At 30.8% G+C, this 16887-nt stretch overlaps 1 protein-coding gene across 3 annotated transcripts in view; it reads left to right on the top strand.

The window, feature by feature from the left end:
• LOC113373166 (Krueppel homolog 1-like) overlaps window positions 1-15950 on the top strand; it is a 50153-nt gene extending 34203 nt beyond the window's left edge. The window contains exons 1-4 of one of the 3 annotated variants that reach the window (XM_026613479.1): window positions 10992-11109; window positions 13580-14064; window positions 14502-14707; window positions 14823-15950. In XM_026613479.1, coding sequence (XP_026469264.1) covers window positions 11061-11109; window positions 13580-14064; window positions 14502-14707; window positions 14823-15759 — 1677 coding nt within the window. In that variant the 5' untranslated portion in view covers window positions 10992-11060 and the 3' untranslated portion in view covers window positions 15760-15950. Of the gene's footprint in view, window positions 1-10991; window positions 11110-13032; window positions 13180-13579; window positions 14065-14501; window positions 14708-14822 lie in introns of those variants that run through there. The other 2 variants (XM_026613480.1, XM_026613481.1) reach the window with 2 other exon arrangements.
• Window positions 15951-16887: the final 937 nt, after the last annotated feature.

The following is a 16887-nucleotide window of genomic DNA, read 5'->3' as shown; positions in this document are numbered from 1 at the left end:
AGTTTTCGAGATATTTCGATTGCTCAATTTGCCCCTATGCTCAACTAGCCCCGCCCTACCCTACCAAATATTTATACGACAAATGCTCTAAATATGCTGTATAATATTTGTAACATCAAATAGGAAAGGTTATTTTACATGAGCACAACTTAAAGCACGATTATTCAAAACGAACGTATTACGAACATTGTGAACATTGGAATTAAGATGTACAAGGGTCTCACATTTGCATCATCTCATACTTTAGTTTTAGTAATTCCATCTACATTATTGCATGAGGTTGTAATTACTTATGAAACCTTATACTAATATGTATTGTTTTAAATTATATCACCGCTGCAATTGGACGAATTTGTTTATGTCCTATGGCAGTGTCCTTCATATAAAAGTATGATGCATTTATCATATGTAATGCACCTGAAAGTACCCGTCTGATTTCGTATTTACCGTTCCCTACGTCACTGGCAGCTCCAAAGGGCGATGTGAACGACCCAAGAACTTACCCGCGGAGCAACGCGTTTTGCTGCACAATACAAATACAGAAATACAATACAGACAGAAACATTATGCGCAGCGAACGCTATCGCTCACAACAAATGCTTCCGAGTGGCACGATATTTTTTCATGATATTAGGACATTACACGCGATAATACATTACGCACGTGCTTATGAAATAAATGAAATACATACACTACGAATATTATTGCGGCGGATAAAATAACATAGGTATTTTTTGACCATCGATGGAAGAAACAAGGAGAAATCATGGTAAGGCGCGCGAATCCAAAGGGCGACAACCGTGAGTTTGTCTAATCTAAAAAATAATAAAGAAAAAAGTTATTTATATAATTGAACTATATAAAATACTATACTATATCTTTTTGGAGCGGATTACTTTGAATAATTAATAAGTCTCGAGTTGAATACAAAAAGCTCTAGTCAAATCTTGACAACTTTTCAAAACAAATCTTGTCTAGTAGTTGAATACAAAATACATGAATCCAGTAACACAAACACAAACCTTACCATGCTGTATGTGTATGTGTATCGATCAATTGATTCATTTATTCTATCTATTGGTTTAATATCTAACATTTCAAGATAAGAGTTTAAGGTTTTTGCAAATTGATTTTTGGTAGGACAAGGAGAGGAAAGAAATAGCAAATAGAGATGTTACCCAATTTGACTCATTTGACTCATTTGAGATTAATAAGCTATTCTCGGAATATCGTAATATATAGCACCAATTCTTTCATACTGTTAATGTTAATGCAATCTATGAAACTCGAAGCAACCATTACATATCATGTATTCATAATTATTATTATTAGTATTAATTAATTAAACGATTCATGTATTCATAATTCTTCCAATCAAGTCCAGTTTCTTTTTTTATTCTCACTATTTACTAGAAATTCTCATGATTCCTTAAAGTATTTCTCTAATTATAATTTCACAGCATATCCAGTTAAAACTAATTTATATTATGCAATTAAGCTAATTGACAGCATACCGACGTATCAAATTTCAATTCGTGAAAGTGTTATATGACACCGCAGTTTAAACGCTTTAACAATTGGCATAGTGCCTCCAAAAACATGAACCGACTTTGTTAATTGTAATAGTCAAATAATTTTTAATTACGTTATTACATAACGTGGTACTCAAATTACCGATAACAGATGTTTGTGAAAGAAACTAAAGAATTTCAGTAATGATTTTTTTGAATACATTCACACAAACATATATAAATATATATATATATATATATATATATATATATATTTATATATAGTACTATTTATTATTACTATTTGTAAGAATTTTTTGTTTATGTATGTTTTATCGGTGGTTCATATAAAACGCAATCGCGCAGTAATTCCAATGCTATTAAAATGACTTGACGTTTCCGAATCTTTGTTTTATCAATATTTAGTTTCTACTAATTGCTATTCAAGATTAATTATAAACAATTATTGAACTGCGTACTAACGTGTTATTTAATCTCAATGGTATGTACGATATATTTATAGTTGTACTGTACGAAAGCTTTTACAGCTCATTTTAACATAAATAAAGATAAATTAAAATACTTAATCATTAATTATAGGTAATTATTTGCATACAGAACTTGTATATATTTAATATTTTGCAACAAAGGAACCTTTTATTAATCTAAACATATAGGGCTGTTATTACCCATCTGCTTACTAAAATTCTGTAAACTTTAATTGAATGTTTTTACGATATAAAGACCGTATTTTGGGCTTGACAAGTAAATTGGCTACTATTTATAATAATAAGAAACATATTCGTTTGGTTAAATAACGATTTTTAACTTTCACGACAGTTTGGCGAAATGTCGCGCCGTGTGTTGAAAATGATAAAATGAATATAAATTTTGTAATATAAAAATCATTATTCGTACTTCAATGTTGTTTCGTTATTTTGGCAATTTATATAAAATTTAGTTTTTTGTATCATTTTGGCATATTTCTATTTTTGTAACGTCTAAGTAGTTAAAAGAGTAGATTAAAAGTGTTAGTATGATGCTTTAATTAGAGAACCAACGTCGTCTTTTTAAACTCTTCTAAATATTTGCAACTTTGTTATTAGTCATTTAATCAATTAGTAAACTCCAATCTAATTATGTTTTATATTATATATCTACATAAACATTTTAAATAAATATGAACTATAAAATGTAAATTGAACTATTTTATATCGGTGTCAGAAACTAATCTTCATTTGTTTAGTCAAAGATTTCTTTATTTAGGAAATTCTCTATTTAAATAGTTCTTGCTTATATTCAATGTTGTCCCTCGAACTGTCGGTGTCTAACAAATAATTTCAGAATCTTTTGTATGAGAACAAGTTTCATATACATAAGTTTTGTTTGAACATAAATAGACGAAGCAGTGGACTAACGCATTATAATTTCAAGGAAAAATATCTATGTATTACAATGAAAAGCCGCACGTATAAATAAGTTGTCAATCATGACACAATATACTTGCTTGCTTGGGAGACATTTGCGGTCAAAAACATAACAAAATGTTTGCTTATCTCCAACTATCTGTGTTAACTCTATTTTGATTCTAACTTTATACATATTAGGTTGTCAAATATCTCCCTTCCGCCTTTTTGTATTATAAACCAAGAGCAAAAAAGCGGAAGGGAGATATTTGACAACCTAATATTATTCATAATAATTACTAGGGGACCGACCGATCATTAATCACGTAATCGATTTCAATGAATTTTAGACCGATTTCAAATTTGAGACTTAACTGTTGAGACTTCTTCTAGCCGATCATTAAAAAAACAACCTAAACGTGCTATTTTTCGGGTAGATAAATAAACGTGCTTAGTAACATCGGGTAGATAAATAAGAAAAGATCCTATTAATTGAACTTAAAGCTTCAGCTACTTTAAGTGTGAGTTTGAAATATACCGACTAGTCAGCAGGAGTTAATGAATCTGCATTTAATTATTTTATGAGAGTTATATTATGCAAAAATGAGTTAAGTTGGACCATTACAAATGTTGTCATGCTATTAATAGTACGGTACAGCTTACTAATGACTGTTAATATATCTGACTACATTTCTGAATAGCAATTAAGATTTGTCAGTTTGAACTTTATAAATAGGTTTTTAAACTCTAAAATAGAACTCTCGATGATAATTATGTCACAGTCGAGAATTGTTTAAAAAGAAGTCGAATACGCATTCGCACACGACACGCGGAATGAACGCGGTGACCCAGGAGAGAGATCTGTTAGTAACTAGTGTTAGAAGTATCGAGGCAAAAGATCGATATTGAGTACTTTAAAAAGTATCTAATCAAAATATCGATGCCAAAAAAATATCGTGGCGAAAGTATCGATAGTACTCAATATCGAATTATGAGTACTTTTCATCAAAATCAAACATAAGTGCAAGAAAGATCTAAAACTCATTAAATATCATATCACAATATTAGAATGAATTCTATTGCTTGTATCTGATGTGTTAAATCAGAATCATTTTCAATATTGTAAAATGTTAACAGTAATTTTTCAATACTAATTTCGAATTCTATACTTCTTCAAAAAAAAATACAAGTTATAATAGTTGAGTATTTTTTATTAAAACAATATAATAGTCTGATACTATATTCAAAATGCAATTTTATTCATTTTTAAGTATTTTTAAGTACAATAATATTTTTAATATTATTAAGTAAAATAATATTTTATAATTGTTGAATATTTTATATGAATAATTTTAGCGAGCATGCAACTTTAAAAGCCGTTACATGTGTACATAAAAGTGCAATATGAACCTCTTTGAAAAGCAATAAACATTCAGTTTAATGACGGTCAAAATAATATTTCGGCACTTGAAAAACATCCCTTCGGAGCGATGGGATTTAAAGTTTAAATGGTTCCGAGAAACTCAAACCCATATGTTTGCATGCTGATATTCAAAAATTTCAATACATGAGTATTTTGCGTAAAAAAGAACAAAAATATATTATTTCGAATAATAATACTCAACCATTTCAATATATATAAAAAATATATATTTATATTTTAAAATATAATAAACACAAAATACTAATATGTATATTGAAATTGATGAATATTATTATTTTAAATAATTATATTTCGATTCCTTTTTACGTAAAATACTAATATATTGAAATTGGTAAGTATTATTATTTGAAATAATCATACTTCGATTGTTGAATATGTTTTTATAAAACATTTAAGGTACTTTAAATCATTTTATTTTTTCATTTTACATAGGCGTAATAAATAAACATCTTTAGTTATTAGTGTGGTCATATTCATTTTGGGTTTTTGAGCAACAAATTCTAAGACTAATGACCCTTCGGGATCATTTCTTGACACTTCTTTGAACAATTATGACCACCTAGGGAGACTATTGCTTTGCATTTGGCAATGAGTGGGGTTAATAGTTGGTCGATGAGTGGTTTATAGATTACGCTGTCGATTCTTTTTGAGTACTATCGACGAAAAGAATCGATATTGGCAAATAGATCGAGCTAAAAAATCGATAGCAAAAGTACTCACTATCGACCGCAAAGTATCGATATTTACTCAGTACTCGATATTTCGTTCTAACACTATTAGTAACACGGAACATCGCTAAAATCGAAAAGAAACGCGGACAAAGCGGCAGTTGTTGGATTGGTCAGGCAATGTACCTCGCGTAACCGGTTCAGCGATCTTTTGGCCAAAATACTTCTATTCGTTTCAACATCGAAATTGACTTAGCACATTTCAATTTTTAGAACAACTCGGTAATTGAAATAGTAGGTTAAAATTGTTAGCATTATGTCTGAAGGTATTGAGTTTCGGCATTGTCTCTCGAAACATCTTTTAATATAACAGTTTTGAAACTTATGGGTCGATGTTAGTTTTTGGAAAAGTTTCTGTATAAACACTTTTATAGTTATTTAATCAAATAGAGAACTTTGATTTAATCATTTTTTATCGATTTATAGTTGTTCTATTTAAATAACTATATTAATTGGTCAAATGTTTTCAAAATTTCAAATTTCAAAAAATCTCAGATAAGAATTAAAAGATTTTGTATTTTTAAAGCCTTTTTTTTAAATTCTGCAGTTTTACTTGTTAACCATTTCAGGACTTTTGTTTAAAAATTACTATATATTAAAAATATTGTTATTACTCGATTATTTATTTATCTGTAACCAAATGTTATTTCTATAACCATTATGATTTATTTTAATCATTCATAATATAAAATTTACTCAACTGTTATATTATAATATCACAGTACAATAACTAATAACTAATAAATAAATAAAATAAAGCTTAAAAATGTTTTAATTTGCAATTACTTAATATATGTTTTTCTACCTATGGATATGATTGCTGATTCTAATGCTAATTTTCAATTTACCACAATTTTCCCGAACACTCTTTAACAGTTATGGAAGAATAAAAGTGGTCATTTTGCGAACATGAGCACGTAGAAGTATATATATTGATTTAAGAATATTAATGTAAGATTGAGCCAATTTTGTTTAATCGAATCTATCAATCCTGTAATTTAAGGTCTGTAAACGATAAAAAATATGAATACATGGCATCATTGTTTTTTTATTTTCAACTGTAAGTTTAAAATATATCTACTTGTCGCTGGTACTTAGAATATTTACAAGCTGTTTATAAATTAACTTATATTACATGAACAGTCCAAAAGTTGAGAATGAGTTTCCAGTCATTATAAATGTTACAAAATATTAGTTTCCAGTCTATATATGTTACCATGTTACCATGTCAATATTCCTAATATTACAGCTATTGGGCTATATAAAATATGTCGGTATAACTATACTTAGAATGTGTGTATTGTTTTTAATGCGAATTTTATTTTTATTGAATACCTTAGTTTTGTTCTTGGCAACAACGATTTGAATCAAAAATAAAAAAACGTATAATCAACGATAGATTTGGTATAGGTCATGTTTCTTTTATGTAAAATAAACGACATTGACTTACGCCATTTCAAAGTTACAATAGAACTACAATAGATATAATTACACCAAAGAATCCGAGGTTCAATATGTTTTTTTTAGTCATATTAAATTTTTATGATATTAATAATAAAATAAATAAAAATTTCTGAGAGAATAGTTACACTAATATGTTAATTTGAAAATTTTTAAATATCCTTGAAATCTTTAATATGATCTTACCAGGCCTTGAACTAGATTCTAAATCTATTATAGTTAGCAATGATTGAATTTGAAACTGTATTTAGTTTTGAGTTCAAAGATAAAATATAGGTTTAAACCAGAAAGAATTTAATAAAGTCACTTATATTTTATAGTTCCAAGTTCCATTTTACCTCACTTTCTGTTTCTGCCAAGGTCTCAAAATAATCTTTCTATGCAATTTACACAACGTATATTCAAGAACATGTGTACATATGTATTTTATTTATTTATGTGTATATACACGATGTCTAATGCGCACGTTGGAATTTGTGACCTCTATTCCTCCTCACTTTGTACTCATAACGATGATGTATTACTATTATTATACAAGGATGTTCAAATGAATGGAGAAAAATCTATTCGATGTGAATGCAATCATATTTGTCAAAAAAATTAGCTTCAGGTAATTTATGATTATTATGAAATCCATATTTTTATAGTTTCGGTTAGGGTTGACGAAAACTGTTTTATTCTGTTGATCACAAAAATGAATAAAAAAATAGTCACTTGAAAGAAACTAGAAATTTTCTTTAACTATACTTTGCTTTAACTATTCACAATACTAGTGATAACAAATAACGGAAGGATCCTTTGTAGATTTGTTATGGAATTTCAATCACAGAACCCATGTTTGTTACCCTTTTCGGGCGCCCTGATGTCAGGCAGAATTTAAGTTTTTACTTAGCAATATGGATCAAAGTTAAAACAAAGCTTAACCAGCAATGCTGTATCACTGAAATAATCATCACTATTCCAGAAATTGTAATAATAAAAATTTGTCATATGGAGATATAGGGCAACTGTTTGGGTTGCCTTCTATAAATCCGTCGCAGTTAGGGCAAATCGTCACAAAAACTTATGAAACCCTTGAATTATGATCGCTATTCAAATAATTTTAAATAAGTATTATTTATTGAATAAGTGCTCGGCATCTAGAACAAGAGAGGTTGAAATTTCATAAAAAAAACTGTGGCATCTTAACCGATATTAATATATATTGCTTTACATTCTATCCATTATACATATTTCACATAATAAAAGGAAGGTTTTAAAAAGTACACTTACGATTAGTGCTTGTATTATTATTATTAGAACCTGTATACCTCATAGTACTTGGATAATGATTATACATGGTTTCAGCTATTTTGATTCTAAAATAATGGTTAGCATCACCTGTAGTATAACAAAATATGAACACTTATTGTTAGTGTCTGTCTTAATAATACATGTGTTTTTTACATACTTGACCTACGGTAAAATGATCAGTCAATCGCGTATGCGGTTTTTGTTTTAATTCTACGAAATGAACACAAGGACATAGACCCTGACATAGACAAGTTTGATGTGTTAGTGATAATGAAAACGGTCCAAGATTAGTACGGGGTCATTCGATAGTCGGATAGAGCATATTGATCGACAGGTGATTCTTGAACAAGATTATGAGCCATTGACATTGGCCCTTGTCGCTGGTAAATGGCTTTAACCATGAGATAAATCATAAATTCATGTAAATTTTAGCACTTAAAGCATTAATTACGATTTATAATTCAGTAAATTTAATCGTATTTTGGTGACAATTTGTTTAATGCAATAAAGTTATCTATATTAGATATTATCTGTATAGAATACAAATGTTTTTATTGTTAATATTATCTATATTGTGTAGGTATCATAAATACAAAAATAGATAAAAACTTTTATCTGAAATTATCATAATTGTTAACATACCGAAGAGGTTTGTTTTTGCCAAAAATCCGATTTGCTAATTTTATGTTTTGGAAAAAGTATGTGTGTGAGAGAGACAATTTTTCGTAATTGAATGTTCAAAAAAATATTTTTTGTTAAGCGCAATAGGGTTAAGAGCGAGTTACTGTCAAGATTCGTTTTCCTTTTTGCAAGGTATTTTCTGCACTGTCCGGAAGTCCAATAATATTCCGTTAATCATACTATCTATTCGTAGCTGTATTAATTTGTTTTCTAGAACAGTATCCTAATCAGCACATTATCTAATATTATAAATATAACAATGAATAATTTATTAGCGTCAAAGTGCATAATCTAACGAATATCCCACAGTAAGTAGCTGCACGTGCCTAGTAAACGTCATTTAATAATTGATTTTCAACTATTGCTTCCGAGCATGTTTACCGATATTCAAGGATTATTTTACAGCGCTCGGCATTTGTTTATTGCACATGTTGCGGCCTATCAAGGACATTTTATTAACAAACCACGGGATTGTTATTGCATTCTGTAAACACAGATAAAACTACAATTATAATCATATGTGTTATTAAAATTTTTTTCATTATGAATTTATTAATAAGCGCGTAGTTTTCATTTAAACTATATAAATGAGTTAAAATATTTAATTTGTTTTCATATTCTTAGAAACTTTATTAATTATACTGGTCCACAAAACTGTTTTCTCGATAGTAAACTCAATACAGACAACTGTGTATTTGATTCTGTGCTAATATAAATTTGTTATAAATGATTTATTCGTTTTTATTTTTATTTATTTTCTCTCTTTTATTCGTTTTCTATTTATTTATTCAAGTCAAAATTGATTTTGAAATGCTGTAGTGTAGAGCTTTCGATATTAACAGAATATTTATATTTTAGTAAAAATTATTTATATTAGATATTTATCATATTACTACGAAATTGAAGATAAATTCTATTATCAAATAAATGAATATTATTTTACACATGTGCAAAAATCCAAATTTAGAGCAAGGTCTTGAAGCTAATTTACGTTCGATTAAATAGCTTTGGATAAGATTTTTGACATACATTTTGGTCACTTTTTGTTTATTTTTCCAATGATTGATTAAAATGGTAAAGGTTAATTATAAAAATCATGACTTGTAGTAAATGTATCGTACTTGTATAGGTCCTTTAAATATATAACTTGTAGAGTATATGCATTTGTGTGCATATTGTGTTCTATGTAGTACTGTGATTAGGAAGTATATTCTGGAATCTTCCACGATGCAGTTTTCCTTTTGCGTACTAGCAACTTTAGACCTTCATCTAAAGTGAAACGAATGTCAAGGTATCCGTACTACAAGCTGTGCGCGAAAATCATTCGCATGTTGTTGGTAGAGGCAATGAATGCGTATATGTAGAATTCAGTAATCTAAAGTTCTAATTGTGTGCGTGGCTAGACCATTCCCTAAGCCAATATTTAGCACAGAGCACGCGAAGCAAAATATCGTCTCGCCTCTCCCCAACACAATGCCCCCCTTTCGCAACATTTTATTTTCGGTGGCATACACGTGCTTGCGAATGTGTGAGTTGCTGTCCACTACATATAACTTTTGTTTTTGTTAGCGTTTTAACAGAGAATATTTCTTAGTGTTGGACGCACGCGCAGCGCTCTTTAAAATGTAGTAGTGTACATTTAACACAGCGGAGACTGGTCTATTTACATGGGCCGATGCTTGTGTGTTGAGCGCTAGTAATGTGCCGCGATGAGCCACGAGCGTATAAGAGGCAAAGTACCCGGCACGTCGAAAATTTAAGCGATCGGGTCATCGACCACTGGCACCTCAGACAACAGCTTGTGAAATACACAAATGAATTTGTTGTTTGGATCGCACTGTTTACATTTACCCTTCGAGATAAATATTTGATTATTGCCATTTTATGACAAACCATTATAGGTTTCGTATTAATAATCAGTATTCGTTAAAAAATCACCTAACCCTCTTAATTATTATTCAAACCTGATTCGTTGATCGATGTAACTAAAATCTACTTTATATCGACCCCTTTCGTACCTCACCTTTAAGACCTAAGTTTTCAAATATGATCTACCGGGCTGAAGAACTCCTACTGTATCTACGTTGCCGTGGTAAGTATATAAATATCGAGCCTTTTGTTCATGTTGCTATTATACTGTGATCGCTACACGCGCCCGTTATTTATCGTGTCCGGTACATCGCCTCCACGTGCTCCAACTTGTGTATCGTGCTCACATCGTTCGTTATCACGGCGAGGGGGGCTTGGGGCAAGGCGCTTCGCTCGCTTTCGTGGGGCACGACGCCGCTCGAACTCCGTGTAGGAGGTAAACATTAAACACTGTTTGATCTTCTATGAATAAAGCGGTCATCGCGGTGCGGACACTTTTAAAATTCGGGAAAAATATTATCGGACTTATTTTGTCTTAATAGACGTTTTATTAAATACGTATAAAGACTATATTTAAATCAATGTGTGATTTGAGACGTGTGAATATAATAATTTATTTGTGACATTAAAAAGAAGTGTTTAGTTGGTTTGTGATTTTAAACTGTTTATGGCAACTGAAATTCGAATGACAGCTATTGGAACAGAACGTTTCAACAGTAAGTATTGTTTAGATAATTTTATATAACTTCTTGAAATATCTTAATGCTTCAATGTCAATATAAAAATGCTTTATGATAAATTTTGTAAAATCAAATGAGTTTCCAATTGGATGTCAGTTGGAATGCCAATCTAATGTAAGCTCCGTCAGGTTAGACAGGTCAGTTATTGTGCTCTCCGCATATGTCACACGATACGTCAGGTTGAGGTTTATAGCATTAGATATTATCGCTTTTTGTGTATCATTTCTAATCAATGTTAATAAATAGTAGTATTTAAACTAAACGTTTCCATAATATTTCCCTACAAATACTGTTATTATTGATAAATTAGAATCTACAAATATTCGTTATTGTTTTTAAATTAGAATCCTCAGAAGACATGTTTGAAGTATTTAAGAAATCGATATTAATCTAAAAGTCTTTCGCCAAAAGAAAAAAAATGTCTTATACTCGCATAACCATACGAAAGCTCATCGCACCCCAGCTTTCTACGATCGGCTTAGTCCGTAGATACTTCGCAATGTCCCCTTTCCGAATTTGCGGCTTCGCCCTTCTTCTCTTGCTTTAACCCTCTTCTTTGATGCCTTTGATCAGGGCTGGGGAAATGGATAATGTTAGACGACATTAGAAACTAAAGAGAAAATAGAGAGAAAAAATAATAGAAGTCGATTAGGGTTCATTTTGGTTAAAACGTCTTGAGACCTATGTCCTATGTCGTGAACTTGATGTTTTCCAATTTACTTTGGATTTGGCTAATTGTAAAACCGAAGCAAGTTATTTTATTTTACCTAATAGTACGACATATAAATAGATTCAATTTATCGTTTACAAATAATCTATAAATTACGTTTACATCTCAGTTAAAAATTTTACTATCTCGGTCCCTCGGCCCGTTAGCATTCGTTTGGGAACACCTGCTCTGTATCACGGCGTGTGTATTATACCCACACACGAACGTTTTTGTGTCCGAAGCTTTTCGAAAGCACTCATACAGTCATCTCGTGCGGCATGCACACTGCGCGACTAGTTGGCGAGGTCGCTGACGCTCCGAAACGTAGGCGCGTGGAGGCTCAGTACTCTGCACGATCAATTTCATCGGAGCTCGAACAGAAAAATGAGCCGTCTTCATGAAACAACGTGCCGAGTACTTCGCCTCTCTATCTCGTACTTCGTCATAGCAGAGCGTGTGTTCCCTCGAACCGACACGCCGCCTCTCTATACAAATACACAAACAACTCGACATTCACAACTTTGCGGTGTATTTTTAGAACGACGGCGATGCGCTATCCGAGAGGTTGTTTTTAACTGACATTTTTATCGAAATTATATTTATTTACAATTTAATATTTCTTTAAAATTTTACACCAAACGTGTGTGATACCACACTTTTTATCATACTGGTGTTCTCAAAAAACAGGAATACAAATAGTTTTTGTCAATACATTGCTCAACCGAATAATCATCAATCGCATTTAGTATTTACATACATATTTACGTCCACTGATAAAGAATATCTGTTATCATTTCGCATAACAAAATTTATAAATATTTTCTACGACGACGTCACTTGCATTCGTCATACAATTAATCATGACCTAGTCAAAATCTGTGAATATTTATCTTCACTCTCTTGGCATATAGCAAGTTTTGAGATAAAAGGCACAATATTTTCCAAAGCGCTTTCTCCCCACGCCACCCAACCTGACCCGTAGCATTTTGTTGGCTCGTCCATTTTGTGCTACGGTGCATTGAAATGGCGCATGCCGTATCGGCTCGTAGGCCTAGTACTAACAACAGATCGTCATTCAGTCACCGACTTCCGCATGGATTACTTCTTCTTCGTGAAACATAGAATTTTTCGTATTATTCTTGTGCAGTGATTATGTTTTGCAGTTAAGTGTATAAAAACATTTTGTGATGATGGCTGGTTAATATGAACTGTAAAGCTTTAAAAAAAATATTTTTTTTAAATTTTTTATTGATATATAAGTTACCAATCTGGGACTAAATAACATAGACATTGTATTAGAAAAATGTTTGTTAATAAGGATTTAAGTAATTTTAACGGTGAGTTGATTTACAGTGCACTTTTATCATCACAGTATTTTTATATTGACTTGCGGTGGAGCATTCTTGTACTTTTCGATCATTGTCGATTTTTAAATATATTCGTACATATTAATTGATTCATTTTGATTATTTAGTATGAGTTTATTGTTTTACAATACACAACAGTATTAAAGAACTAGAAATTAAAAAAAAATTAACGTTTTATTTTAGCAATCAGAAATCCTTATAAAATGATCTGCTGCTTGAATTGTGAATTTTGCGTTCACTTATTGATTCATGAAATTTGATTAAACTTTTATGTACGAATATATATGAAATATACATAATTGATATTCAGTGATACATTATTTCATATTTATTTTATTCAATTTAGTAATATAGATCTTTGTTTTAACAGGCTCTCAAAATTCGTTACCTCGTGCGAACGGCACGATGGTGGGTTCATACTATACTAGTTTACCCAACAGTCTTTTAGTTGGGGGTGAAATACCATCAAATTCACCTGCGGACTGTACTGCTTCTACCACAATGTCTTCTCCAATAAGTGGTAACCATATACCGCAAGCTTCAGGCGCTGTATTGCTCCGCTGCAACGAATGTAATATGACATTCACTAATAAGAGTGCATTTGGGGCGCATATTCAATCGCATACGAAGCAACAGAATGTTGCCAAGAGTGCTGTACAAATGTCTCCAGCAATAGGGACAGCCCAACAGACAACAGGACCCACAACGTCCTCGGATCCTTATGAATGCGATGTATGCAAAAAAACTTTTGCGGTACCAGCGCGGCTAGTGAGACATTACAGGACTCATACAGGAGAAAGGCCGTTCGGGTGCGACTTTTGTCCGAAGATGTTCAGTGTGAAGGAAAATCTCCAGGTTAGTTTCGAGAATATATCTTATTATCTTATATAGCTATATTAAGTTCTATAGATTTACGGTGTAACTGTCGGTTCGTTCAGGCTTCATTCAAAAGTGCAAGTGATTTCGACGCCCGAATAAGCGCTACGCTTGTGTGCTTTCAACGCGACGATTAAATTTTTAGATCAACATTCGTCATTTAAAAAAATAATATTTCGTATATTAATAAAATTATTGATTTGTATAAGGTCATACTATTAATTCATTTATAAGGCACTATATAATAAATTTGTGTTGTGATCATACTATTAATTTTTCATATTTTTGAGGTACCTAAATTGCATATATTTTGGAACTAAACTATATGCCATTTTTTTAATCAGTAAATTTGTTGCTAAAATTACATAACATAGTATTATTGTTTTTTGATTTTATTTTTAATTTGTGTTTTTCAGGTGCACAGGAGGATACATACTAAAGAGAGGCCTTATAAGTGTGATGTATGCGGCAGAGCATTTGAACACAGTGGAAAATTGCATCGGCATAAACGCATCCATACGGGCGAACGCCCCCACGAATGCAACATTTGTGGAAAAACTTTTATACAGTCAGGTCAACTAGTCATTCATCTGCGGACTCATACCGGCGAAAAACCTTACAAGTTAGTATTTTAAAATTAATATCTTTATCGTAAAGTTGACTATTTAGTCGAATAAATAAGTTTTTTGTAGATGTTCTATTTCAATTATTTTGACTTATCGCAATATTTTTTTCAGGTGTACGGTAGAAGGTTGTGGCAAAGGTTTCACTTGTTCCAAACAATTAAAAGTACATTCAAGAACGCATACGGGTGAAAAGCCATACCATTGTGACATTTGTTTGCGCGATTTCGGATATAACCATGTGCTGAAACTGCATCGAGTTCAACATTACGGTTCAAAGTGTTACAAATGCACAATTTGTGATGAAACATTCAAAAATAAAAAAGAGATGGAAGCTCACATAAAGGGTCATGCAAACCAAATTGTTGACACAGTTGAGGCCCCTGTACAGACTGTCGTACCTAGTTCAATGTCACCTGAAACGGATTCGTCATCGTGCGGGTCTGTGACGAGTAATAAAGAAAATAAAATCTATAAAGAAGACGCACCTGCTTATACTTATCATAGATTTGATCAACAATTAGGATACTCTAGTGGTATGAATCTCCTAGCCACGGCTGCTGTAGTGTCGTCTTCCGAGAAGAAAATTTCTTCACCCGTTTGTTATGATATGGAAATAGAATCTAATGATACAATTTATAATACTGAGCCAACTAATTATTCGCCCAGAAGCGTCGAAAGGTCGATGAACATGTATGAACATTTAGCCGTTATGAGGCAAGCATACCAGCTCATACCTCAACCTGTTCCTGAATACCATTCAAATTTAGAGAAATCAAATGATATCATAAAACGTGTAGAAGCAGCGTTGTCTGTTGCTGAACATAGTCCAACTACTTTTAGTGTACCTAGTTCATCACCTGAAAGACTTTCTGTGACACCACCACAAATATCTGAAATGGAACAAGATATTTTGGATTTAGCAGCTCATAAAGAAATGATGAGTCTGCCGCCTAGAAAAAGGAAAATGTACCTCAGGGATATTGAATCCGCTCCAGTTATCAATAATGTTAGATTAAGTTCAGTCATTCAATTTGCGAAAGCTTCATAAAAACATTATTGCTTTAAGATTATAGAACAAAGACTAGCAAAAATTCTTAACTACTTGAAGATTTAAATATTATTTTAATGAAAGCATTCTGATAAGAGCTTTTGGCTTTTGATTTTGATATATAATTAAATCGTCAATTTTATTGAGTATCTGAATGATGAGACAATTAAACAATCATAAAATTAAAAACTTATCATGTAAAAATTAATTCTTTGCTCGTCTTTCATTCTATAAGTTAAATTATTATTTGCATATAAAAGCAAGTTTCAAATTCCGTACTACCTTCATAGATTTAAGCAATATTATTTAGTAATGATAAAATTATAAAATAATATATTATTTATAATAGATTGTATTTATATTAGAAATTTAATATATATTCATTGTTAGTCGATTTGGAACTTGTTATCATAAGACTGTTAATATTAAATCTACAGGCGACTGCTATTATATAAAATGACTTCATTGAAAATATTATTTATAATATGGTGCCTCTTTGGCTCTATATATGACATTTTTATATTGACACTTTTATACTGAACCAGAAATTTTCTGGGAGTACTTTTATATGTGTTTGTGTATGTAAATGTGAATGTATTATGGATATCGTGGTTATTTTACAAAATTATTTCAAAGTTCATAAATATTTATGTACAATATGAATATAACTTTAAGTATGGTAACTTATTTTTTGTATATGTAGTTGGTAATATAAAAATTATACCTCATAATTCATCTAATTTATATTATTATATAGATATGCAGAATTGTCAATCAATGTATTTAATCCAATTTCGACAACCGAATTGTTGCAAATAATAAATATTTCCAATTCTATTAGCATAAGAAATGAATGTCTAATTCCTTTATAATTTGCATTCACAATTTATTTGACAGAGTATTGTAATACCTCGTTCTCAGGTAAACTATTTATTTTTATATATTTTATGTGATGCTTGTTAATATCTTTGTTATTTTTGTTTATAATATTTGTTCTATGAAAAATATCAGGATTTACAACTATTTTACCTGAACATATAAATTAAATCAGATTATGAAGAGGAATAATTAATCGCTTATAGACTGAATTTTTGTAAAAGTTTGTAACTTTTATAAATGTATTGTTAA

The sequence above is a fragment of the Ctenocephalides felis genome, unplaced genomic scaffold (assembly GCF_003426905.1).
Source record: "Ctenocephalides felis isolate EL2017-DRISC unplaced genomic scaffold, ASM342690v1 CF-g0.4_SCAFFOLD_01604, whole genome shotgun sequence".
Taxonomy (NCBI): Eukaryota; Metazoa; Arthropoda; class Insecta; order Siphonaptera; family Pulicidae; genus Ctenocephalides; species Ctenocephalides felis.
The sequence above is the reverse complement of the archived record's forward strand: the minus strand, read 5'-3'. Positions and strand labels throughout refer to the sequence as shown.